We start from the raw sequence: 27526 nt of genomic DNA, 5'->3' as shown, positions 1-27526 counted from the left end.
CTCATCTCTTTGTAAACCCCTGTCTTCCTGTCAACAAGTGTCAGTCTGTCTGCGAACCTCAGCCCCACGCTAGGCAAGCACTTTTCGACCCCTGACTTAACCCTGTGCTGATTCCCGTTTGATTCTCGGCGCCGACCCTTTTTCTGAAGCCGATTACGTTTCTGCTCCACCGTCCCGGCCATCGACCTGTTCTTTACCTGCTCTCGACACTGCGATCTGCTACCCGTGACTGACGATCACCGGATCGTGGGTGCAAGCCCTTTCCTCCTTCTAAATAAAGCTGAGTAAAACAAACACAAGTGGGTCCTGTCTCTGATTCTGGTCTCTGACAGTTGCTATTTTTGTTGAATTAAAAAGCCTTTAGTAAAATATGTTAATTAAGATAATCTCATAATTAAATTTTACATGTTGTATCTTTTTGAGTGAAATGAAAACCTTGTTTTTAACAAGCGAGACACTACGGGTGCTCAGCACTCCCAAAAGCTCTGAACCTCTTAACCTATTGTAATTATTATTATGATCAACTGTTATGATCACTATTGTTGTTTTTATTGACATTGTTATTGGTGTCTGAATGATTTTTAGCTACTTGTACTAATAATATTGGGTAAAACTAATAATTTAAATGATATCATTATTACTATTACTATGATAATGATAAATATTAATATTACTCTAACTGTTGTGTGACTATTATTGTATTGCTATCATTATTATCAGTATCCAAAGCGAGTCAGTGAGCAGAAGCCTTATACAGTCAATAGAAAGGTCAAGCTAATTATTTCAGTTTGCTATTATTATTGTTATTATAACCATTATCATGACTATTATTTTTATTGTTATTGTTATTATTATTATTATAATCGACTATACTACTATGTTTATTGTTGTTGTTAAACATTGTTATTGCTGTTATTTTGCTGTCACCATTATATTATCTAAATTCATCACAATCTGGATCTATATGTAGTGATGTTGGTGATGATAGTGAAAACAATACAAAAAATAAAAAGTGGGGATACAATCACATAGATACATTTTAAGAACACAAAATAGACATTTACTGCACAACTCATAGTTAGGGCAGACAAGCGGGAGCTTGATGCTGGAGGCATTAGCCTTAAGCTCCCATCTCTTGTCGTTTTAATGCACAGTTTTGGACACTTAGAAATGGCGGACCTCCTCAAGCAGTAGGTCCGCATATACTTTGTTTGATGGAACACACACACACACCAGAAAACAGCGAGTTGTCACCATGAGCACCAATGAGAATTATTGTTATTGTAATTGATACTCTTAATATATAATATACTGAAGAACTTTGGAAACAGCAATGATGATAATGATGATGTTGAAAATAGTGATGGTGATGATGATGATGATGATGAAGTGACTGTGAATATTTATATTTATATGAGGTACTTGTTACATGTAAATACATATCTGTTGGACAATTATTAGGGAAGTTGGGGGGTAGGATTGAGTAAGCATGTGTTTTTTCCTATTTTTTTCGTTCATGTACGTTACCATTGTTTATGTTATGGTTTATCGTCTTTTTTTTTCACTTGTAGTTTTGTTTTCATCCTGTTCAAAATAAGGTTCCATTGATTCAAGGTAAAATCGTCCCTGGTTAGCAGTTATGTCTGTGATTTCTGTCTCCAGAACTTTCTCCGCAATCAGAACAACAAGAACAACTACAACCTAGTTTGCGAGACGCTTCAATTCCTGGACTGTATTTGCGGCAGCACCACAGGAGGTCTGGGCTTGCTTGGGCTGTACATCAACGAGAAGAACGTGGGACTCATCAACCAGACGGTGGAAAGTCTCACTGAATACTGTCAAGGTCCTTGTCACGAGAACCAGGTGAGGAACACATTTACGCTCATAGTTTGCTCACTTGTGGCACAAGATTATGCAATGAGGGGAGTCTCTTGAATGTGAGCTGCCCAACCTATTGTGTAACCTTTTATTTCCAAGTGAAATGTTGAAATGTCTTCCAGTTTAACCAAGGATCTCAATTTACGTCATTGCTTTTTGTTATTTTGGTAAACACTGTAGGTTTTTGTTTGGGCTATATTATACGCACCGACAGACTTTTATCATCAAGATTCTTTGCTCCTTTGATTTTGCCATCAACTGATTTTAAAGTAAATTGGAGTAAATAAGTGGAGTTAAAGGGACAGTGTGTAATATTTTGTGTAAAAAATACTGCGTTCATTGAAAACAAAACCATTTTATTGGAACAATAAGAAAACACGGGATACCATATAAACGTCCATTTTGTAAATAATTGTTTTTGGAGGAATTTGGATCTAAATTTGTATCACACCGCGAGGGGGCTGATGTGATCCACCTTGCTGCTACGGGTACCACCAGAAAAAAATCTCATTTCTTTTCTTGCTTTTTATCCATTGTTTTTTTTTTCCTTCTTTTAACTTTTAACTTCTTTTTTACTCGTTACTTTTTCTTCTGTTTCTTTCTCATTCCCTTTTTTTCCTTTTATTTCTTCTTTGACTTTTTCTCTGTGTTTTGTCCCTTTTGCTTGTGTATTTTTTGAATTGTACTATCATTTTTTCCCTTCTTTTTTTAACCTTTTTCTTTCTTTTTTCCTGCTTATTACTTCTTAATGTTTTCAGTTTTTTTTTTAAATTTTCTCTTATTTAAATTCTTCTGATTCAGCTTTTTCTCTTTTTTTTACCTGCTCCTTTTTTTTCTCTTTATACATTTTCGAACAATGGTCCAAGTTTCTGTAGTTTTTTGTTCCTTTTAGTACTCATTATTAGTTGCACTTTTCAATACAGCAACATGTAGTGGTCAAATATTGCACACTGTTCCTTTAAGTTTGTATATTGTTGATTCCATTTTTATTTCTATTATCTCTTATTTCCTATTTACTTCTTTTTCCGATTTTTCCTTCTTTCTTTTTTCGATTATTCTGTGTCTCTCTTTCCCTCTTTCTTGAATTCATCAGTTTTCTCTTTTTTCTCCTGTTTTTTCTTGCCTTTTCTCTCTTTGCTCTTTTTTTTGGTTTTGTAAAATATCCACTTAAAGTTGTCGTAGTTTGTATTGTTTCTTGCGTGTTATATGCAGTCCTTTTACGTTGCACTTTACAACACAGCAAACCTCTTGCCTCATCATTTTTTCTCTTTTTGTGTTTTAAAAAATGGCCACTAAGAGTCTCCGTAGTTTATATTTTTTCTTTATTTCAGCACTCCTTTTCCAGTTGCACTTTACAGCACAGCAACATGTAGTTGTCAAACATTACACGCTGTCCCTTTACGTTTATGGTTCGTTGATCCCCCTTTCTTAAAAGATTACTTTAAAGGGAAACAAAAGCAAATGTTTATGAGGAGTGACATTCATTGACTGAGATATACAAAACAGTACAAAGTGGGCCTTCAGTCAGCAAATGTGACCTTCCTTCTCAGCACATGACTGAGTCTGCAGGCTGTGTGATATCCAAATTTACATGCATATCAGTCACGAAAGGAACTGCCCTTGGGCGCTCAATCTCTTTTTATATATATGTATATATATATACATATATATATATAGTTATGTATGTATGTATTATGTTCGTTAAAATATATTGAACATTAAATGCATTGCTAATGATGTGCCTATACTTAATTATTAGAACAGTGAAAAAGACTCTTGAATATATACTATGGTTGGTGATAGGCGGCACAGCAGCTAAGTCATTAGCATGTCCGTGGCAAATTCTGAGATCATGGGTTCAAATCCCGCTACCAACCTTCCTGTGCAGAGTTTGCATGTTCTCTGCATGCTTGTGTGGGTTTCCTCCAGGCACTACGATTTCCTCCCACATTTTACAAACATGCATGTCAGGTTTATTGTCCCTTGATGTGAATGAGGGAGTGTGTTGTCTCTGTCTCCACTGCCCGAAGAAAGCTGGGGATATGGGCTCCAGCACTCCCGCGATCTTACTGGGGATAAGCGGCGCAGAAGATGGATGGATGTTTTGTGATAGTTTCATTTACTTTCAATTTGTTTCCTCGTTTTTAACACCAAGTCACACGGGTTCACTTTATCAATTCATCTGTGTGATTGACTGACCTTATTATGTGCTCGTCAACATTTAGCCTCTTCGTATGAAAAACCTTGACTAATTGGTTTTGCGTCTTAACTTATGAATTTCACGGTTAACCGAGTTACTGTACTGGTCTTTGTTTGCCTTATAGAACTGCATCGCCACTCATGAATGCAACGGCATTGACATTATAATTGCACTTATCCTCAATGACATCAATCCGTTAGGCAAGAAGAGGATGGACTTGGTGTTGGAACTAAAAGTGAGTAATTATCATTCAGATCATTTTTCTTCTTGACTATATTTAACTGATTTTCTTTAGAATCAGAAAAATAAATAAACATAGCGGATTATGATTATTTTTGCAGTTTTGCTGAAGAACTAAAAGAAGAGAATTAATACCTAAAAGCTGCAAAATGATATGCCATATCACATAAGTTTGCTTTTTAAAAGGATTATTTTAATTGTTTTATTTTGAAATTCAAAACATATCGTCAGGTCAAAATGGAAAAAAGAAGTGTATTTCTTGCTGTTACTGCAACACAAAATTATTTACAAACTGGTCTCCCACATGGGATATATATATAATTCATTTAAATACAATTAATAGATGTATTTATAATATGTTTGTATTGTATTTATTTATGATTTATTTTCATTTTTGCATGGTTCCAAATTAGCTTTGAGGGTATTGGGTTAGGGTAGTGAATTCAATATCCTACTACTCCAAATATTTTTGGAAATTTGACTTTGTAAACTGACTTAAACATTTATATTTAATTGTATTTGTAATCTTAATCCACTTTTCGCTGTAATCTTCTCACAGAATAACGCTTCCAAGCTTCTTCTTGCCATTATGGAGAGTCGTCATGACAGCGAGAATGCCGAAAGGATACTATACAACATGAGGCCTAAAGAGCTGGTAGGTGGTCACGTCATATAGATTCCAGTGGCAGGGCGTGCGTTTCACACCAAGGCCTTCAGTGATGCCTTACTTAGTCCGACTTTACCAAATATTTATTCAATTACTATCATTTTTGGCATCACGGTTCGAAAAATGTCATACAGAAGCACACGTGCGCAAGACCGAGAGTAAAATTGATTTAATTGTGTACAACGCAGGCTAGTCTTTGCAGATTTGAAGATCAATTAACATGAGTCAGCAATTAAAATGTATCACTATACATAGTAATGCAAATATTTAAAAATAAGAGAATTCCAAACTAATTGTCCTCAAAGTATTACCTCCCCATGAGATCTTGCTTCTCTTGAAAGGTCCATCTTAAAAATAGTATATCTGCGACCAAATCTTTTTTGTCATCTCCAGAAGTCATAGTGGGTTAACATGTTCAACATGAAACATTTTTTAAAAATTTAACCTAAAAAAACTATGATGAAGCTTGATTGATCCGTATTTCCCTGCCTTCGCGTAACTCAAGTGAGCATCCAGTCAAAATACGTGCACATATCACTTCATCTTCTTCTTCAAGTTAACGTTGGTTGGCACCATTACTTTGGTGCATTACCGCCCCTTGTCACGTTCAACATGAGGCCTTCTAGCTGGCCTTACTGTCCCAAACTTTGGATCTGATTAGCTATTGCAGCTGTCTATCAGTTACATCTTTCATTCACTTGCAGTGCTCAGACACAAGCACTGTTGATTCTGAAGATCTTGGGCAGATTTCAAACGGGCTGACGACACATGCAAGCTGAATTCTTATTGGATAAAAACCCCTGAGCTGAAACTACTGAAAGGAGTGTAACCAAATGGATAAAATATATTATAAAAATTCCAAATGATTAGGAGTCATTATAAACATGTATACACTTTGAACAAATTGAAACTTATACTTTTACACTGATAATTATGACAATGATGTCTAGCGGCATTGGTTTAGAGATCAAGAGGTCGCAGGTTCGATTCCCGGCTCCTCCGTGCTATATGTCGAAGTGTCCTTGGGCAAGACACTGAATCTCTAATGGCCCCGATAGCAGGTAGTTGCCTTGCATGGTTGACGCTGCTATAGGTTAGTTAGTGTGTAAAAGGGAAAAGTGTGGAGCAAATTGTATAGCGCTTTGGGAGGTTTTCATTGACTTGGAAAGCGCTATATAAATGCAGACCATTTATGTTAGGCCAGCAGAGAAGGCCTTGCCGACAGCTCACTACCAATATGTACTCGGCTGCAGGTAATGCAGATTTCTTCTGACGTTCTTCTTGTGTAGGTGGAAGTGATAAAAAAGGCCTACATGCAGGGTGAGATAGAGGTGGAAGAGCCTCAGGAGGGAGAAGAGCAAGAAGAGGAGCACTCTGCATCACCACGAAATGTTGGCCATAATATCTATATCTTGGCACATCAAGTAAGAGCGCATTTACATGAAACAAGTGTTGCGTTCATTCATTTTTGCACTGGCTTAATGATAGAATTTTGTAATCATCGCCACTGTTGGTTTCTGTTTTTTATAAAGTTGGCCCGGCATAACAAGGAACTGCAAGCTATGTTGAAACCTGGAGGCACGTACGGAGAGGGGGACGAGGCACTTGAGTTCTATGCGAAACACACTGCTCAGATTGAGGTGAGTTTGTTTTGGTTCATCTCAATTGTTTCGCCTGTGGTCTTTTGGCGTCAGATTGCCCTAATTAATCAGTAGGGTAGAAATAGAAATGTAATATTTTTCTACTTGTTAGGCCAAAAGCTCCCCTTATTAATAATTGCAGTTCCCTTTATATTCAGCAAGACTATGATTACTATGTAGTATAAAAACAAAGATAAGTTATGTAAACAAGAATTCTTGACAATTTGAGCAATCTACAATGAGCTTGCCATCGGTTACCAGTGACCGAGACGATCCGGATTAGAGCGGAACTAGGCAATATGAGCTCAGTCTAACAATATTTAAAAAAAAAAAAGAGAAATCCTGTACACAAATTGTTTTACAGCTTATCTATCCATCTACCTTGGTCATATCCCTCAAGAGGGGTGATCGACAGCAAGACAAACACATACAATAACAAAGAAAATAAAAGGGAAAAAATAGCAAAAAACACACACAACGATTTTTGGACCATGGCCAACCCAAATGCCCAAACACCCAAACAAGTTAGGCACCTCGACACCTAAGTTGGTCATGCTTTCGTCCCTCCAGATGAAACGGGACACAAGAAAGCGGCCGTGTCACTTGGGTCAGGGTGACACAACACACTCTTTTGTTCAACAGCAGGGCCCGACAGCTTTCACTGGTTTACCCCTGCCGCATCATACAGGTGCCCTGCCCATCCCTTAGAATTTTGTTCTGCTGACAAATAATTTTGCCCTGTTTAAACATGACCCTTTTCTTTAAGAACCAAGAAATATGTTTTATAAAATAAGAAAAATAAACATTCATTTGTCCTTTATTTGCCTCATCTGTGCCTTTTGTTCGTTTTTATTATTATTGGAAAAACAAGAAGAAAAGAAAATAAATTGTTTGACAAATTTTTATCAATAAGTGGAGTAAAAAATATTTTAGGGTAACCTGTGTCAACAATAAATAATGCTAGTATTAGCGACATGCATCTACTCTTTACAAAAACCAGGTTTATAAACCTCGAGCTGATTTGTTGGAAAAATTGTTACTGTGGGGCTAAAATAATGATTAATTGTAATTAGTGTTTATTACTTGTAGTTTACATGTTTGTATTTTCTTTGTCTTTTGGAAAAATGTGAATTTCCCTTCGGGGATGAACAAAGTATCTATCTATCTATCTATCTATCTATCTATCTATCTATCTATCTATCTATCTATGATTCACTCCAAATGGGCTACTAGTACAAAATATAAATCATTGTTAAGAGCCTTGCAAGGTACCCGACAGAAATCACACAATTTAAAGATAAAATAGATGACTTATGATGCAAATTACAAAAGAAAATGAAATTTTTTGGTCCTGTAAAAAACATCGTAATTCGGTAATTTACACACAACTATTAATATGACTATTAATTGACAAAAAAAGGGTATTGATTTATTTTTTACCTGTACTTGTTTTTAAATGTTGGAGTTTGACATTTTGTAGTGCTTGGTAAACAAAAGTTGAGTATCTTGAGTCAAGTGTCGTAGTACAGTGGTCTGTAAACATCAGGCCGTGGGTCCTTTGATACCGGGCCGCATAGAATGGAAAAGCAAATACCCTCAATTTTTTGCTTAAACCACACTCATTTGTGTATTAGGCATTTTTTTGCATCCAAAAAAAATAACCCCAGATTTGACTGCACAGTATACATGAGGTTTTATGATAATATATTACTGTATTTGAGCAATGATTGATCTGATTGTTTGATGCAACGAGAATCGAACCGGGATCACGGCAGTGAGAGCGTCAAAGTTTAAACTTATACACTAAGGATATAGATTACATCGGGAAAGGCTTTAGATTTTATCTCACAGTACCACTTCGTTGTATACTATAGGCCATTATTAAAATCACTTATTGAATATGTAAACTATAAACACAATGCCAAAATAACATTTACAATGTATTCATTTAATGTCCTTCAAAGTCTGTTTCATCATCAGATACACCAAGGAGTTGTTTCCCTCGTCGCGCTTTCTCGCGTCCATATCTTTTAGGACAACTTTCTGTTTTCTTCATTCTCTAACTATTGTCTCTTGTACTGTGGGTAAAAATAGTGTGATGATGACATCACATCTAATGCCTTTTCCGATGTCATCTACATCCCTAGTGGTCTAGTGATTACACGGTAGATATGGGCTTATTAGTGTTATCATGCTTCTTCCTTTTCGGACATGTTACGTTAAAACAGTTTTTTGTTTTATTTTGTTTGCTCATGTTCCAAATGTGGGTTGTTCGGATGCACTCTAAGGCGTGGGCAGGGCACCCATATGATGCGGCAGGGGTAAACCAGTGAAAGCTGTCGGGCCCTGCTGTTGAACAGAAGAGACGTGGCTGCTTTCTTGTGTCCCGTTTCATCTGGAGGGACGAAAGCATGACCGACTTGGGTGCCGAGGTGCTTAACTTGTTTGGGTGTTTGGACATTTGGGTTGGCCATCGCCCAAAAATTTTTTATGTGTTTTTCGCTACTTTTTCCCTTTTTTATTTTCTTTGTTTATTGTGTATGTGTTTGTCTTGCTGTCGGTCACCCCTCTCGAGGGATATGACAGATAGATAGATAAAATGTTCCAAATAAAGTTTTAATCATTATATTGAAAATATTTATAGACATTAAACCGGTCCATGATACAGAAATGGTTGGGGACCACTGCTGTAAAAGATAATAATTTGTTAATTTTCTTACCATTTTTATTATTTAAATCATCGATCGACATACAAATGCTATTATTCCATTGTTTTTCTGCACTTGTAATTAAATGTTTGAGTTTGACGTTTTACAGCGCACTGCAAAAAGTTAGAGTATCTTGTGTAATACATCAAAACAAAATCTTAACCTGAATCTTGGCTGCCAATTCGTCCAGATTGTCCGTTTGGATCGAACGATGGAGCAGATCGTGTTCCCCGTGCCCAACATCTGCGAGTTCCTTACTCAGGAGTCCAAGTTGCGTGTGTACTACACCACGGAGCGAGACGAGCAAGGAAGCAAGATAAACGACTTCTTTTTGCGCTCCGAGGACCTTTTTAATGAGATGAACTGGCAGAAGAAGCTGCGAGGTACTCAAGAGGCGACTGGTAACACAAACACCGTTCCCTGTGCGTGTTCTTCTGAAACAACAGTATTCCTTTAAGTTACCAATGTATACACCTTTTCCTCTCATATCTCTCCAGGCTTTGCTAAAAGACAGCTGTTTATATTGAGTAATCCATTATTGAAGACTCTAAATTTGCACTGGGATTCACCCGTCTGTCACCCCACTCCACATGGAAAACACCATATCTGAAGCAAATTTTAGATTACTTGAAACTGACTTCTCACAATTTGTCAAAAACATGAAATGGTTTGAAAAAAAAGGAAAATAGACGGTTCACAATGTACTAAAGATATTTGATAAATGTTATATTTCAACCCAAAAACACAATACAGACGCTGCCCTACTTACGAACGAGACGACCGTTCGTAAGTTGAATTTCTTCGTAAGTTGCTTCAGTGCTATATTTTGTATGTTTAAGGTTTATATAAGTATGTTTAAGGCTTGTATTGGTAACCTGTACCGTTTTGTAACAAAAAAAAACATTTCATAAAATAATATTCTCTATAAAGATAAAGTGAAGCGTAACTTACTTTTGGAAGATAAGCTTCAAAAGGTCCTCCTCCGTGTTAGAGAGTGGCTGAAAAAAAGCTTTCATTTCAAAAGAAACGGCTCGCCTCTTCTTTAGACTTTACACCAACCATATTGAATGGATGCACAAGATATTAAACAATAAAAATGTCAAAGTTCTTAGCGCGCTGAAGATAGTATAGATATATTATAGACAGTAGAGAATATTAAACACAAACCAGCAAGAGGAAGCTGATTTTTTTCTTCTTCCGGGTGGATGCTGGGTGACCTCTCACAGCGCCATATGCCGGTAGCGGCGGAAAGAAGCACTACGGTAATGTCCTGTACTCGGGAAAAGGTGCACACGATACAAAGTCCAACTTACAGAAATGTCAGATATTTTTCAACACCCCAAAAAAAATGTTGTATCTGCCGTTTATCGCAAGTCGAATTGTCGTAAGTAGAGAAGCGTCTGTATATGGTTTTAGCCGGAGGGTTCAAACATTTTTAATTGAGGTTGACGTCTGGAAAAACAGAACATTAGAAGGGCCACTTAAAATATGTATTGTAGTAAATGTTGCAGGGGCCACGGTAAAACAATGGTGGACCAAACAAATCAGCCCAAGCCATAATTTGGACACCCCCCACAATTTTATGTGGAAATAATCCAATTCACGCTGCAGGGCATAACGCCTTCTGGAATTTAATCTTAATCTGATCGTGTCATTTATTGATGTTTCGTACTTGTTCTGTCATTGAGACGTTTACAGATCCTGTAAACATGTTACGCAAGACAAGCCAGAGAAACAACAAAGTTGCCAGATCTGCCTTTGGGTAATGGCAAAAAGCCTTGGTTATTAGATAACGCAGCTATTCTGCGCATAGTCATCTGATTCACAATAGGAAGTAAAAATTTTGTTTTCCACCACATCAAAACGCATTAAAAAGATAATTTTAAACCTCAAACTCGATTAGGTTCGCCACTTTGTGACATTGAACCCATGGAGAGATATTAGTGGACGCAGCATGCAGGTTTTGATAACAGGTGCTTAGTTTTTGCTTTATTCACATCTGAGTTTTGGCCCTAAGCCAATCAATTGGATGCTTAGCCCTGCATGTGCTACCCATGAGACTGGCTTACGCAATTTTTTGTTGTTGTTTTTTATATTTGTATGTTTAGCTGGATTGTTTTTGTGCATGTCAGAGACCAGAACAGGAAATAGGACCCACTCGCGTAACGTTACTCGCAGTTTTATTGGGGAAAAAGCGCACACTCGATCCAGAGATCGTTGGTCGCGGGGAGTAGGTTGCTCAGCCGCGGAAGTGGGACTTCTGTGGCGGGCGATGACGGTGTCGGGAATGAAAAAGAGACGAAATGAAACAGATCGTGGTAGGAGAAAAACAAGAGCCAAAACACGGGAAAAATGGAGATTCGCAGACGGACCGACAAAAGGCGACTGTCAGGACAGCGTTTAAATACTGACAGAGAGCCAATCTGTCAACGAGTTTCGCTGGCGCCCACGGGCGGGGCCAATTGGCATCATGGCAACCGTGACAGAAGCTGGCGCTACACGGCAGGGGTCAATTGGGCGCCATGGCAACCGTGACAGTGCTTTTAGAAGACAACCGTACACAAATCAGATATGTATGAAGTGACTTAATAAAGCGAATCATCCTGATTTTAAACACCTAAAATATATCCCCAATCAACAGATCCATGATCTGGGACTAATCTGCTGAACCAGTCATCCTTACTGGTAATCAGTAGCCCATTATTACTGGTTCTGGCTGCTCAGTCGATTCTTCTTTCTAAGGCAGTGTTTTGCAACCATTTCTGAGATGAGGTTAACCATTTTTCATTAAAAAATCTCAAGTACACATTCCATCAAAAATTATAAATGAATTCCTGGCAGTGTTTTTGTGTGTTAGGTTGTTTTTCTGTGGATTTTTATTTAGGCACAGCAAAAAAAAACACTGAATAGCAAAAAGAAAATATATGCACAAAAACAATTGTATAGTACAATAACACAATACATACAGTAAGTTCAGTATGTGACCAAAGGGAGTAGGCTGAAGTCAAAGCTTTTAACTGCCTACTCTCTTGTAGTAAATTCATCCATCCATTTTCTGCACCGCTTATCCACAGTAGGGTCGTGGGGCGTGCGGGAGCCTATACCAACTATCTTAGGGCAGGGCCATCCTGAAGTGGTTGCTAGCAAGTCACAGGGCACACAGAGATGGACAACACACTTGCTCATTCACACTTAGGGACAATTTGGACGAGACAATTAACCTGACATGCATGTTTTTGGAATGTGTGAGGAAACCTACGCAAGCATGGGGAGAACATGCAAACTTCACACAGTAAGGGTGGTGGCTGGATTTAAACCCATGACATTAGAACTGTGCTGCAGACACGATAACCACTCAACCATGTAACAAATAACTTATCCTATATAAGTTTAGGCGGCATGACGACGGAGCGGGACAAAAAGAAGGCAGAGCAGGTTTTCGGTCACAATACAGTGTGAAAGACGCTAAAATATGAATTGGTCAATCTGCATCAGAGATCTCATGTCAAGAGGTTCTGGCCGATGGCCGTGAATCTTGGCTGCTCCCGGCCCCCATTCCTCCCTCTCAAGCAGTCAACCTGGCAACTGGACAGCGCGAGTTATTTCCCAAGAGCTTTTCCGACGGTGCGGGAATCATTCTTTTTTTTTTTTTTTTTTTCTTCGAATCAAATGTCCAATCGTCTTGAATCCTGACTGTCGAAACGTTCCTCATGGTCGAGGAAGCATTGTTTTTTTTTTTTTTTTATTCTTATTTTTCCCCGCGACTGAATGAACCAGCAATAACTGAAGCGCGACGTAGCGGGGAGTCTCTGTATTTGTATCTTTTTTTTTTACAAAAAAAATAAAATAAATAAATGATTTCTGACGAACTAGCTACTGTTCTTTTTTGTAAATTAAAAAAATAATCTAAACTACCTACTATTACTTTGTTTGACTTATTTTACTATTTTTTGCAATATTATACATTATCAAATATATTTCCCCGTAATACTTGCACCAGACGGTTAGTATATTAAAAAAAAAAAAAGAAATACACTGCCACCTACTGATACAGATGAATGTTAGTTTACCTCTCTGATCACTGGAAGAAATCAAATATACTGAACAATGAAGTGCTTTTTGGAAAAGATGAAATTGGGAAATTTCCTGCAGCACACTGGACAAGCACTGTTGTAGGACTTGCTTCTATAAAGTGATAACATTAATGTTAACAATACAGAGTTCCAAAGATAGGCAATTTACATTATTTCCAGGAAGGTCCAGTTGACCTTCTAAGAATTAGCATCACTAAATGAAGCAGCCGCCCTTTGTTCCGCTTTAGACGCAGAAGCGTGTTGTCGCTCGTCCCGTAATCAGAATGTACGAGACGATGATTACATCGATACCATGAGAGCGAGACCTTTCTTCTAAGCAACATGAATCAGCACAAGTGGAGAGCAAACTCTTCCACTGAAGCTCAACCTTTGTCACGGATGACGTCTTTTGTTTAGCTTCTAAAAGTCCCCACCCTTGGTTCCTCTATTTTAAACGGGGTTCCCTAAAGCAAAACATAAAAAACTTATTTTGGTCATGGCACTGATCTCCTGACTGCACTCTGATCATGGGACTTTGGGCATGTTCATATACCTTCAGTAGTGTTACATCAGAATGAATCAGACTGTTTTATGGCTTTTAAACGATTACTGCAGCTGCAGCTACGACACATACAGTATGAAAAAGCATCAATTATTACCTCATGAAATTGCAATATTGTTTACGAGTACAGACACTGCCCAACTTACAAACGAGATATGTTCCGGACGATCGTTCGTAAGTTGAATTTGTTCGTAAGTTGCTTCAGTGCTATATTTTGTATGTTTAAGGTTTGTATAAGTAACCTGGATTCTTTTATACTTAAAAATAAACATTTGATAAAATAATATGCTTTATAAAGATAAATAAAGTTAAGTTTAACTTACTTTTGGAAGATGAGCTTAAAGAGTTAGGCGACTTCCTCCGTGGTAGAAAGTGCCCGAAAAAAAGCGATCCAACCATTTTCTCAACCGCATCATTCTTTCTCATTACAAATGAATTTCAAAAGAAACAGCTAGTCTCTTCTTTACACTTTACACCAGCCATTTCAAATGGATGCACAAGATATTAAACAATAAAAACATCAAAGTTCTTAGCGCGCTGGAGATACGGTATAGAATGTTTAGACACAAACTAGAAAGAGGAAGCGGATTTCTTCTTCACGGTCGATGCTGGGTGACCTCTAACAGCGCCACCACACGCCGGTAGTGGCAGATAGAAGCACTACAGTAATGTCCTGTACTCGTAAAAAGGTGCACACGATACAAAGTCTAACTTGCAGCAATGTCCGGACATTTTTCCATATCCTAGAAAAAATGATCGGATGTACCGTTTTACGTAAGTCAAATGGTCGTAAGTAGGAGAGCGTCTGTATAGGTACATTTACTCACCAAATACAATTTTTATTCGTGCACAAGTTCCACCCTCTTTTCTATCCCCAATAATATTTAAATTACCGTACTCTGTCATTTAGATTATCCATGTGTTACAGTTCCATCAAGAAGTCCGTTTCTATAGCCAGCGAAGCTAATGCTGAAAGTCGAGTGTGTTCTGTTGTATTTATAGCATAAGTTTTCATTTCATTTAGGGCTAAAATGTCTGTTGACATGAGGATATTTTTCTTTACCTTTTTACTGTGATACTTCTGTTACCACCACCTAGCCAATCATAGTTTGTGAAACCACTGACGTTTCCTGAGGCCAGCTAGAAGGCCCTGGCTCCACTTACTTGACATCTGATTTACTACACCGGCAGCTTTATCGACACTTATGCCTCAGGGCCTGCAGAACTGATTATAAAGGCCTCTGGGTAGATTTCTTATTCTGGCAACAAGTAATGGCTGAACTGTGATTGATTAAAAGCTTAGATATGAAAGCAAACATCTGGAAGCAGAACAAACAGAGGAAGCAATGAAAGGAAGCTGACAGACGTTTTGGAATTATTCAACAAGTATGCATGACAAAATATAATTAACATCACATGATTCAGATATGGACAGAACAGCAGCTGAGTAGTTAGCGCGTCCAGTCCTGAGGCCTTGAGTTCAAATCCAGCTACCAGCCTTCCTGAGTTTGTATGTTCTCCCTGTGCTTGCATGGGTGTGAATGAGTGGGTGAATTGTATGTCTCCGTGTGCCCTGCAACTGGCTGGCAACCAGTTCAGGGTATCCCCTGGCCGCTACCCGAAGTCGGCCGGGATGGCCTTGAGTACCCCTGCGACCTTACTGAGGATAAGCAGTGCAGATAATTAACTTCTGTTGTAGTAAAAACTATATAACTATTTTTGTATCTATCAAAGTTAATAGATCTGATTTTCCTCATCAGTTTGAATGATTGTTCTTATAGCCCAACCGATCCTCTACTGGTGCTCCAGGAACATGTCTTTCTGGAGCAGCATCTCTTTCAACCTGGCTGTTCTCATGAACCTTCTTGTAGGCTTCTTCTACCCTCTGGAAGGCTTTGGTGGAGGTAAGCAACTTAAGAATACATTCTCTTGTCTTGATTACTTCCTTGTTGGAACATATAGAGTTATTTTTTTCCTTTTATCTTTAGAGATTTGTCGACCCTGACAAACACTGCTCATATAACATATATACTGTAATCAAAATCTATCTATCTATCTCCCTTGGTCATATCCCTCAAGAGGGGTGACCGACAGCAAGACAAACACATACAATAACAAAGAATATAAAAACGAGGAAAAAAACATAGCAAAAAACACACACAAACATTTTTGGACCATGGCCAACCCAAATGCCCAAACACCCAAACAAGGTAGGCACCTCGGCACCTAAGTTGCTCATGCTTTCGTCCCTGCAGATGAAACTGGACACAAGAAAGCGGCCATGTCACTCGGGTCAGGATGACACAACACACTCTTTTGTTCAACATCAGGGCCCGACAGCTTTCTCTGGTTTACCCCTGCCGCATCATACATGTGCCCTGCCCATCCCTTAGGACGCGTCCAAACATCCAACTATCCTTTTACAACAATAATTATAATATTAATGATATTTTACACATTCGATGATATACATACTCTAACAGACGTGCGAAAGTGTGTTTAATTTAATGTTGAGTTTCGAGCTTGCCAAGAATCTGAATGGTTTTCTTCGAATATGAAAACAAAAGTCTTCTGCACGCGAAACTAGCATCTTCATCTATACCGAAATTTAGCAATTTCATCCATTGCTGGAAATTTAACGCTGTTGTTCTCACACCCAAATGTATGCTTTGTGTTTTTCTGTGCTAAAAATATTTTCCTCATCTTCGTTGAAAGCTAGTGTGGTCGTCCTCGGAGTGTAAAGCTAGCGTTACCTCTTCTTTGGCGGAAATTAGCATTGTCGTCATCTGCGTGGCAAACTAGTTTGTCTTCTTCTCTTTTGAAAATTAGCATTGCCTTTTCTTGTGCTTGAAAAAAAAGCTTATTCTATGCAAAAAAGAGTGTTGTCTTTTGTTTTCTTCTTCTATGCAAAAAACAGCATCATTTTATTCTTTCCCCAAAATTATCATAGTCATTTTTAGAAATGTTGCCATTTAGAGCAACTTTTTTGTTCCCTTGTTTTTTAGCTAATCTTTGGCTAGTGCAACTTGTATTCTGGGGAAAATAAAATAAAAAGGTCGCAGCGATACGATAGTCTCGTGTATGAAAGGTGACTTTTCCCTTTTATAAACTGTGCTTGTGTTGTACAGTAATAGTAGTAGATAAGCTCAGTTTTTTTCTTCCGAACACAAAATTCCAGGCTGCTTATTATTTCTTATGTGGTGAACATGTTGGAATGCTAAAAAGCCATCCTTTGGGTGAATTAAAAAAAATTCCTGTCTTTGCTAGTTTGCCAAAACGAAAAAATAAAAGTCTTTTGTTGTAGAAATACCTTCAGTCGATAATAAAGGAAAGTGGCACTTCTCCAGTACTGTTAAAGAAGAATGTAGGTTTTCCAACATAAAGTTGACTTGAACAGATACAATGGAGAACTGCTGACCACAGGGTGTTTTTGCATTGGTTTGGGTCACGATGTGTTTGGCTTCGGTTCTTTGCAAAGTTCAACATTCTAATGCATCGACTTTTGCATCGAATCCAAAACAAGAAGAATTTAGTGGGCCATCTCCTGTAGTACATATCTGTAATGCATTACACAAATAATGTTTATTTTTACTGTTAAAACCACAATACTGCAGTTATGGGCATGTGTGAAACCATCAGGGCTTCTATTGTTCCAAAGTGGAAAAAGACGAGCATTGTGACGGTCATGAACTTTCGATTGTTCTGGTCTGGGGTGGAACGGCGAGATCCCCTTTGTTGGAACTTTCTCAGAGGACGAACGAGGTTGTCGGAGTAGGTTTAGAATTGACCCATGGTAATTAGAGTCAAAGGTCCTCAAAACCAGATGCTTCATTCAGGATTAAGATTATAAACATCTTGATCAAACAAACAGAATATACACAATAGTTAAGAAGTTTGAGGTCCCATAGAAATTTAGCTATTTCTGGAGTAAAAGCAGTTGGTTTTTTTAAGAAGATCAGATGAAACTAATCATAAGTACACCCAATACATTGGTAACGTGGCAAATTACTGTTTTAGCTGCAAGTGTCTGATTAATAATGCACAATCTACATCGGTGTATAAAGGCCCGTTTCCATCAATCAGCACTCTAGTGTTCTAATAGTACATTGTGTTTGCTAATTATGTTAAAATGCTAATGAGTGATTAGAAAACCCTTGTGCAATGATGTTAGCAAAGCTGAAATTAGTTTAGCTGGTTGGAGAAACTCTGAAACTGACCTTCCAGGAACCTTCAGCGGTCGGGAAACTACGGCTCACGAGCCATATATGGCTCCTTTTATTTGTACAGTTCACAGTCAAGGTGTCACACCCAAAAAACTGTTTTGGCTGTACATTGCTAAATGAGAGCTCAATAAATAAGCCATGTTTGCTTTTGTGACTTTATGATAAAAATCCACAGAACAAACTGTAAATACATCAAAATTTAATTGGGTGAGCGGAAGGGATGGGTGGAGCTGCAAAAAGAGCGCGAACTCTTCCTCCTGTCTCTCGTCCTGCGCCGTCTGCGCTGAAGGTACATGCATTGGGATCATTGTTTGCAGAATTTTGTGACTTTTTTTACGAAAAAACTTTATTATTCATTATTTATGACAAAAAAGGGACTCAACACTCTTAAAGTAACTGCGGTAGGGAGACAAATTTGAAGTGGTTTATTTAAATGGGTCTGGCATTATTTAGTTTTTATAGATGTTTAATTTTGTCTCAAAATATATATATGGTGTGGCTCTTTCCCCCAAAAATACAACTATTTTGCTTTTACGGCTCTTGGAGTGGGGCAGCACGGCGGCGCGGTGGTTAGCGCGTGTGCAGCACAGTTCTGAGGTCATGGGTTCAAATCCAGCTACCAACCTTCCTGTGTGGAGTTTGCATGTTCTCCCTGTGCTTGCGTGGGTTTCCTCCAACATTCCAAAAACATGCACATCAGGTTAATTGGCCGGTCCAAATTGTCCCCTAGGTGTGAATGAGCGAGCGAATTGTCTGTCCCTGTGTGCCCTGCGACTGGCTGGCAACCAGTTCAGGGTGTCCCCTGCCCACTGCCCAGAGATTTCTGGGATGGGCTCCAGCACCCCGCGACCCTACTGAGGATAAGCGGTGCAGATAATGGATGGATGGATGGGCTCTTAGAGTCAAAAAGGTTCCCGACCCCAGATCTGGAGTATGGCATTTGTGGGTATGATTAAACTTTCAGAATAGCCAGGAAAAAAAGCTTACATGAGAAAATCCACAATATGTTCTTGTTCTAAGAAATTAAAGTTACTTTATCAGAGAAATTGACCAAAACTTAAGTTTTCCCACAAGGGTGTGTACTACTCCCTTCAGAAAACAGTGCCTTTGGGCTTTAACAGGAGTAGAACGAGAAGTGGCAAGATGACTAATACATCAAAGTATCATCTAGTTGGAGAAATACACACCTTACAGGTCCTAAACTAGCAGCTTTGTTAAATAGTATCAGCAAAACATTCGTGTCAACATTTACAATGAAGAGGCGTCTTCATGATGTTGGCCTTAAAAGCAGAGCGGCAAAGAAATTCCATGTCTGAGACTGGCCAACAAAAGATAAATATGGGTAAAAGAAGACAGACAGTGGATTCATAAAAAGTTTGACTTTTTCATGGCAAGCACAAATTTGCCTGGATGGCCTCAAACATTTGAAGGGTAGTACAATATTCAGTATAAACTCTGGAAGATCAAACTTTATTCCTTTAACATATCATGCACAGGTATTTGTGGTTTATTCAACGTTCCTCCCACGGTTGTTTTAACTGCAGCATAAGCAAAAAGAAAAGATAAACGTCCGACCCAAACGGTCTACCTTTCCTGCCAAGTCTGAGTGCCGGGGTGGCGTGCCACAATGCTTGTCCATCCCCGACGAGTTCAGCTTGAGCCAAGTGTATTTTTAGCTAGCCGGGCCGGGTTATGTAACAAGTACGCGTTGCTCGGATCTGAGGCGAGAAGGAGGCTTCCGATGGCAAGCCGGCCAAATGACGTCGCCTGTGGCAGATCTGTTTCCTGTTGTTTCACCTCATGGTTACAGCTGGAATGTTGGGTTGAAACGTGAAGAGGGAGGCCACCGTTTACACAGCAGCTATTTAAGATCTCATGTTACAGTGCCTTGCAAAAGTATTGCCCCCCCCAAGAACTTATAATTCAGGCTTCAAAGTTCTAGATATGGAAAATCTGAATATTTTCTAAGAATTGACAACATGTTAGACACAATCATAAAAACGAAATATATTCAAAATTTTATATTGTGCTAGCAAATAAAAAAAAATTGAAAAGCACGTGTCGCAAAAATATTGCCACCCTTTGTACAACTTTCTTTTGCTGGTTATGTCTCTATAAGTTTTGCACATCATGAAACGGATACAGGGCAGCACAACAGTGCAGTGGTTAGCGCGTTTCTGAGGTCACACAGTTCTGAGGTCTTGAGATCGAAACTCCTGTGTGGAGTTTGCATGTTCTCCCCGTGCTTGCGTGGGTTTCCTCCGGGCACTCTGGTTTCCTCCCACATTCCAAAAACATGCATGTTAGGTTAATTGGCCGGGCCAAATTGTCCCTAGGTGTGAACGAGCGAGTGAATTGTCTAGTCTCTGTGTGCCCTGAACTGGCTGGCAACCAGGTCAGGGTGTCCCCTTCCCACTGCCTGAAGATAACTGGGATGGGCTCCAGCACTCCCGCGACCCTACTGAGGATAAGCGGTGTAGATAATGCAAAACAGCTCAGGTTTCTTAAGATTTGGTGGTAACCATTTGTGCAGAAACAGGATTTAGGTCTGGACTTTGGCTTGGCCATTCTAACACATTTATATTGTTAGTTTGAAGCCATTTCATTGTAGATTTGGCTTGATATTTAGGGTCTTTGTCCTGTAGGAAGGTGAACCTGCCCCTCATTCTCAGGTCTCTTGCAGGCTACATAAATAGAAAATATATTTAGGGAAAATAATTAACTGAATATTTACAGGTTACAGTTAGCATAAATGAAAGAAATCTGGATGACTATGTTTCAATAAATAAATATAAATTCGAAGGAGCAGTAAATACACTTTTGAGCATTTTTGTCCCGATTGAAAATAAAAAATGAAAAACATAAAATAATGAAATAAACCTGAATTATGATTGATTGGGGCAGCACGGCGGCGCAGTGGTTAGCGCTTGTGCGGCACAGTTCATGTCATGGGAACCTGTCGTGGGTTCAAATCCAGCTCCAGACTTTCTGTGCGGAGTTTGTATGTTCTCCCCGTGCTTGCATGGGTTTCCTCCGGGCACTCCGGTTTCCTCCCACATTCCAAAAACATGCATTTCAGGTGGATTGGCCGCTCCAAATTGTCCCTAGGTGTGAATGAGCGAATGAGTTGTCTGTCCCTGTGTGCTCTGCAATTGGCTGGCAACCAGTTCAGGGTGTCCCCTGCCCATTGCCCGGAGATGGCTGGGATGGGCTCCAGCCCCCCCGCGACCCTAATGAGGATAAGCGGTACGGATGATGAGATGAGATGAGATGATTGATTGACTAAATGTAATAAGTTATTTGACTTTCTTTTAGTTGACTTGAACACCTCGCTTTAACATATTTTTATTTGTGCTCAAGACATTCAGTGACACCAAATATTCACGCATCGAAAATAATTATCAGACGCAATCATAAACATATAAAATGCAACTCAATTATATATAAATACTTTAATAATTTTGTTGTTGTTTCCTTACCCTCGTGTAGGTTTCAGATCAGGGGATGTAGTAACAGTTGTCTATGCAGCCCTTTGAAACTTTCTTTAATTAAGGGCTGGGCAAATAAACTTGACTTCTTAATATGAACATGACAGTGGTCTTTCCTCATCTTTAGGAACCCTGGAGCCTCATCTCTCAGCTTTACTGTGGCTCGCCATGTTGGTTTCTCTCGCCATTGTCATCGTTTTGCCTCAGCCGCACGGAATCCGGGCGCTGATTGCCTCCACTATCTTGAGGCTCATCTTCTCTGTTGGCCTTGAGCCCACCTTACTTCTGCTGGGCGGTTTTAATGTAAGCCACTAGCCTGTGTTTCCTCATCAAATGCTAATGATTCATACCAAAGGTAAACAATGTCATAGAAATTGAAAAAGGCCAGCAGAAGCAAAATATTCCGTCTTTGTTTCTTAAAAAAACTCAGCGACACTCTTCTGGTTTGGACTTGTCTTCCTTTGTGAATCACACCGTCACCGGGTGGAGTCAAAACGAAAGTTTTGTTTGTCGGGGAGAGATTTGATTTTCCAAGCAATATCTTGCTAACGATTGCTATTAACTCATTCAGTGCCAGAAGTTTCTTTCAAATGGGAAGTGTGGTTGCCAGCTAAATTTTGTCATTTTGACTCATTTTTGAAGGCCTACAGGAAATTAAGTACTGTATTTATATAGGTATCAGATATATCAAAAGAAAGCTGTATCCCTCATCTCTCATTAGACAAAAGTATGTTTCTAGCTTTTACCATTGTTTACTATACAACAGTTGAACATTGCTTAATGTCTTGAAAATAAATAAAATGGCTTTTGGGAAAAGGATACATTTCAAGCAGAACTTTCTCTTTGGTGCTTTTTTTATTTACATTTTTGATACCTTCAAAATCTAAACAATGCTTTCCATAAACACAATGGCACTTTTCTTGCAAAATAACGTTTTGTTGCAAAAACACTAAACTTATGCATGAACTTTGGGTGAAGCTTTCAGCGCCCGTTGTTTACGATAACATGATCACATGATTTTGGTCACTCAGGGGCTGCCCACACACTCTCAATTGCTGAATAGAGGTGGCAACACATGGAAGTAAGGGCTCTTTGATGAGTGGACTAAGATCTGATCAACACCATTCCTGTCATCTTGGGGTGATTTCTCATTCTGAAATCATTCCCACAGGCTTAATAGCAGCAACAAAGCCTTTGGAATACAGGGAGTGCAGAATTATTAGGCAAATGAGTATTTTGACCACATCATCCTCTTTATGCATGTTGTCTTACTCCAAGCTGTATAGGCTCGAAAGCCTACTACCAATTAAGCATATCAGGTGATGTGCATCTCTGTAATGAGAAGGGGTGTGGTCTAATGACATCAACACCCTATATCAGGTGTGCATAATTATTAGGCAACTTCCTTTCCTTTGGCAAAATGGGTCAGAAGAGGGACTTGACAGGCTCTGAAAAGTCAAAAATAGGGAGATATCTTGCAGAGGGATGCAGCACTCTTAAAATTGCCAAGCTTCTGAAGCGTGATCATCGAACAATCAAGCGTTACATTCAAAATAGTCAACAGGGTCGCAAGAAGCGTGTAGAAAAACCAAGGCGCAAAATAACTGCCCGTGAACACAAGGTGTGCAATACTCAGAGACATGGCCAAGGTAAGAAAGGCTGAAAAACGACCACCACTGAACAAGACACACAAGCTGAAACGTCAAGACTGGGCCAAGAAAAATCTCAAGACGGATTTTTCTAAGGTTTTATGGACTGATGAAATGACAGTGAGTCTTGATGGGCCAGATGGATGGGCCCGTGGCTGGATCGGTAAAGGGCAGAGAACTCCAGTCCGCCTCAGACGCCAGCAAGGTGGAGGTGGGGTACTGGTATGGGCTGGTATCATCAAAGATGAGCTTGTGGGGCCTTTTCGGGTTGAGGATGGACTCAAGCTCAACTCCCAGTCCTACTGCCAGTTTCTGGAAGACACCTTCTTCAAGCAGTGGTACAGGAAGAAGTCCGCATCCTTCAAGAAAAACATGATTTTCATGCAGGACAACGCTCCATCACACGCATCCAAGTACTCCACAGCGTGGCTGGCAAGAAAGGGTCTAAAAGAAGAAAAACTAATGACATGGCCTCCTTGTTCACCTGATCTGAACCCCATAGAGAACCTGTGGTCCCTCATCAAATGTGAGATTTACAAGGAGGGAAAACAGTACACCTCTCTGAACAGTGTCTGGGAGGCTGTGGTTGCTGCTGCACGCAATGTTGATCGTGAACAGATCAAAGCACTGACAGAATCCATGGATGGCAGGCTTTTGAGTGTCCTTGCAAAGAAAGGTGGCTATATTGGTCACTGATTTGTTTTTGTTTTGTTTTTGAATGTCAGAAATGTATATTTGTGAATGTTGAGCTGTTATATTGGTTTCCCTGATGAAAATAAATAATTAAAATGGGTATACATTTGTTTTTTGTTAAGTTGCCTAATAATTATGCACAGTAATAGTCACCTGCACACACAGATATCCTCCTAAAATAGCTAAAACTAAAAAAGCCCCACTCCAACTTCCAAAATATTCAGCTTTGATATTAATGAGACTTTTGGGTTCATTAAGAACATGGTTGTTGTTCAATAATAAAATTAATCCTCAAAAATACAACTTGCCTTATAATTCTGCACTCCCTGTAGTTTTTTTTTGTAAATAAAACAAATAAAAAAAGATTGTATTTTTTACATTTTGCACTCAAGAAAAATGCATACGAAAACGTATTAATACGTTATGGCACTGAATGAGTTAACAATCGCAGGTCCTGTCTGTCGTTTTGGATGGTGTGATGTTTTTCCCGCAGCAAGCAATGATGAAAGACATGCTATCGGCACTCACTATTTTTTATTTTTTTTACAAAAACTTCATTAAAACGGGGAACAACAAATCGTTTGTTTCATTTGATCGAATATTTACTACAATTGATTTAATTTTGAATTTATATTTAAATGTCAAATGATCCTTTTATTTCTTTATTCCTAACCCGCTTTTTAACAAGGATTCCAAGTAACTGAAGAGGATGTATGCTCTGACTAAGCCTGACCTTACCTGTGATCCGTCTCATGCTGTTTTGTCAGTTATGCAACAAAGTCATCTTCTTGATGAGCTTTGTCGGCAACCGTGGGACATTCACGCGAGGCTACCGAGCCATGATCACTGATGTGGAATTCCTCTACCACCTACTCTACCTTATTATCTGCACCCTGGGGGTCTTTGTGCACGTCTTCTTTTATAGCTTACTAGTGAGTCAACACGCACACGCTCAACCATAAAAGTCACAATTACTCTAAAGCTTTAAAAAGAAATTGCCATTTTCTCTTTCCAGCTCTTTGATCTTATTTACCGAGAAGAAACCTTGCTGAATGTCATCAAGAGCGTGACTCGCAACGGGCGCTCCATCGTGCTAACGGCAGTACTGGCTCTTATACTCGTCTACCTTTTCTCCATAGTGGGTTACATTTTCTTCAAAGACGATTTCATTTTAGCTGTGGACAGGATACCGAACAAATCCCTAGGTACGTCTCCCCACAGGATTGATGGTTCTTTATCGATTGATACTGTTTGCTTATGTTTTTGTTTTATTGTTGTCGCTGACCTTTTTGTTTTTACGATGGCATACTTTAGAGAGCTCCAACAAAAGAGTTTTTACTTTTCCCCTCCACGATCGAGAGGCTTATATTCCCCGAAAGGAATTTCATTCACTAGCTTGTCAGGACACAGTTACGAAAAATAAATAAATTGATAAAATTATATCACGGGTTTAGCACCAAAAGCATGGTTCGAAAGGCGGCGAAACTTTCACGAATTTATGAAACCACAACATTGATTTTTGCTTTGGAGGGTTGAAAAAAAAATCAACTTTCATTTTTAACCTATGTGCGACATGGACTGAATACAGACTGTACCCTACTTACGAGCGATCTTTCGTAAGTTGAATTTGTTCGTAAGTTCCTCCAATGCTATATTTTGTATGTTTAAGGTTTATAGAAGTATGTTAAAGGGTTGTATAAGTAACCTGTATAGTTCTGAAACTGAAAAAAAAACGTTTAATAAAATGATAAGCTCTATAACGTTACTGAATGATAGAGCATAGTACTGAAAAACAAAGCTACGCATTAGGCGTTGACATTCTGCTGTCTGTGAAGCCCTTTGAGACTCCTTGCGATTAAGGCCGTCACAAATAAACATGACTTGACTTGACTATAAAGATAAATAAAGTTGAGTTTAACTTACTTTTGGGGGATGCGCTTCAAGAGGTCCTCCTCTGTGGTAAAAAGTGGCCGTAAAAAAGCATTACAACCATTTTCTCAACCGCATCAATCTTTCTCATTCCACTTTCATTTCAAAAGAAACGTCTCGCCCCTTCTTTACACTTTACACCAACCCTATTGAATGGATGCACGAGATATTAAACAATAAAAATGTCAATGTTCTTAGCGCGCTAGAGATACAGTGCAGCGTGTATACATTACACCCGAACTAGGACGTAGACGTAGATGCTGGGTGACCTCTCATAGAGCCAAACGCTGGTGGCAGCGGAAAGAAGCGCGACAGTATGTCCTGTACTCTGAAAAAGAGGTGCACACAATACAAAATCTAACTTACGGCAATGTCCGGGTATTTTTCGACATCCCCCAAAAATGTTGGTATCTACCAATTTGCGTAAGTCGAATGGTCGAGCGTCGGTACAATGCCCACGGTATGGCCCATGGTACATTTGCAGCGGATATTTCAGAGTATTTTTCAGTGCCCTACAACATGATACCTTCTCTTTTTCCCATTGAAGGAAGAAAAAGGACAATTATACTCGCTCCTAAAAAAAACAGACTACATCTTTCTATAAATATCCTAAATAAGTACTTAAAAGAATCAAACTGCTTTTTGTTTAGGTTTATGTTAAAAAAAACAGTACGGTAAAAAATGTTCATGTACTTAGTTTTTTTCTTGTGATCTGTGTGCATAAGGGCGGTAAGGCAGTTTTTTTTTGTATTTGATTTTTTATTTTGACTGTCTATTTTTGACTTGCTCAGGGGCCTCCCACACCCTCTAAAAAAACTGTAACCCTTATAAGCCTAGTGCTGTTTTATTTGGGATATACGATTGGCCATTCAAAAACCTGATTTTTTGTGTTCATTATCTGCCCTTTGTCTTTATTCCCTCCAGAACTTGGAGCCAGTTTTATGGGACACTTCTTCACGGGTGGAGTTTGCCAGAAAGGAAATGGAGAAAACTGTTCTTCAGAAAATCGTAAGTCAAAGAAAGGATTTTTTGTGTGTTTTTGCCCCTCTGCACGATTTTATGCAGACCGATTCAGTCAAAGAATATTTCAGCCCCGTTGGCTGCTAATATGGTTTAGGCTGGTAGTCAGATTCCAACTTGCTGTATTCGTTGGGGTCATTTGAGGTTGCCGGGTGAGTGGCAGTGCTCAAGACAGTCCTTTGATACAGACAAGATAAGTAACAAAAGGCACTCTGTAAAGGTAGGAAATTGAAAAATGGGTAACAAAAGCACAATCCCAAAAAAATGTAAAGCTGTGTAAATACAAAGTCTTACTACTCATCTAGGAGATGTTGAGGGTTGTAGGAGAGTGTTGCGGACGGGCTTGAACATCCATGATCCAACAATGAGGATCTGTCCAAGCCGTCTTTAAATGCCAGAGTTTTAAAAAGCACTAGGTGTGTTTAATCAGGTAATCACTCCCCCGTACCCTCTGGTAGGCTTTGGCGCTTGGACTTCACGGAACGCTTAGAGCATCAAATAAGGGAATGGGTTTAAAGGGTTGAAGGTTGATGACCTTTTGGCACAAACGAGTCGA

General features: G+C 39.0%; 1 protein-coding gene across 1 annotated transcript in view; it reads left to right on the top strand.

Moving 5' to 3' along the window:
• Positions 1–27526, top strand: part of itpr1b (inositol 1,4,5-trisphosphate receptor, type 1b) — a 104464-nt gene that overhangs the window by 58371 nt on the left and 18567 nt on the right. The window contains exons 46-56 of the mRNA XM_088338526.1: positions 1663–1863; positions 4203–4313; positions 4878–4973; positions 6275–6409; positions 6518–6625; positions 9524–9755; positions 15750–15872; positions 21807–21982; positions 24789–24953; positions 25037–25226; positions 26875–26958. Of these exons, the coding sequence (XP_088194652.1) occupies positions 1663–1863; positions 4203–4313; positions 4878–4973; positions 6275–6409; positions 6518–6625; positions 9524–9755; positions 15750–15872; positions 21807–21982; positions 24789–24953; positions 25037–25226; positions 26875–26958 (1621 nt within the window). The remainder of the gene's footprint in view (positions 1–1662; positions 1864–4202; positions 4314–4877; positions 4974–6274; positions 6410–6517; positions 6626–9523; positions 9756–15749; positions 15873–21806; positions 21983–24788; positions 24954–25036; positions 25227–26874; positions 26959–27526) is intronic.

The sequence above is a fragment of the Urocampus carinirostris genome, chromosome 6 (assembly GCF_059441175.1).
Source record: "Urocampus carinirostris isolate Australia breed hairy pipefish chromosome 6, RoL_Ucar_1.0, whole genome shotgun sequence".
NCBI classification, from domain to species: domain Eukaryota; kingdom Metazoa; phylum Chordata; class Actinopteri; order Syngnathiformes; family Syngnathidae; genus Urocampus; species Urocampus carinirostris.
This window is presented reverse-complemented; position numbering and strand designations above follow the sequence as displayed.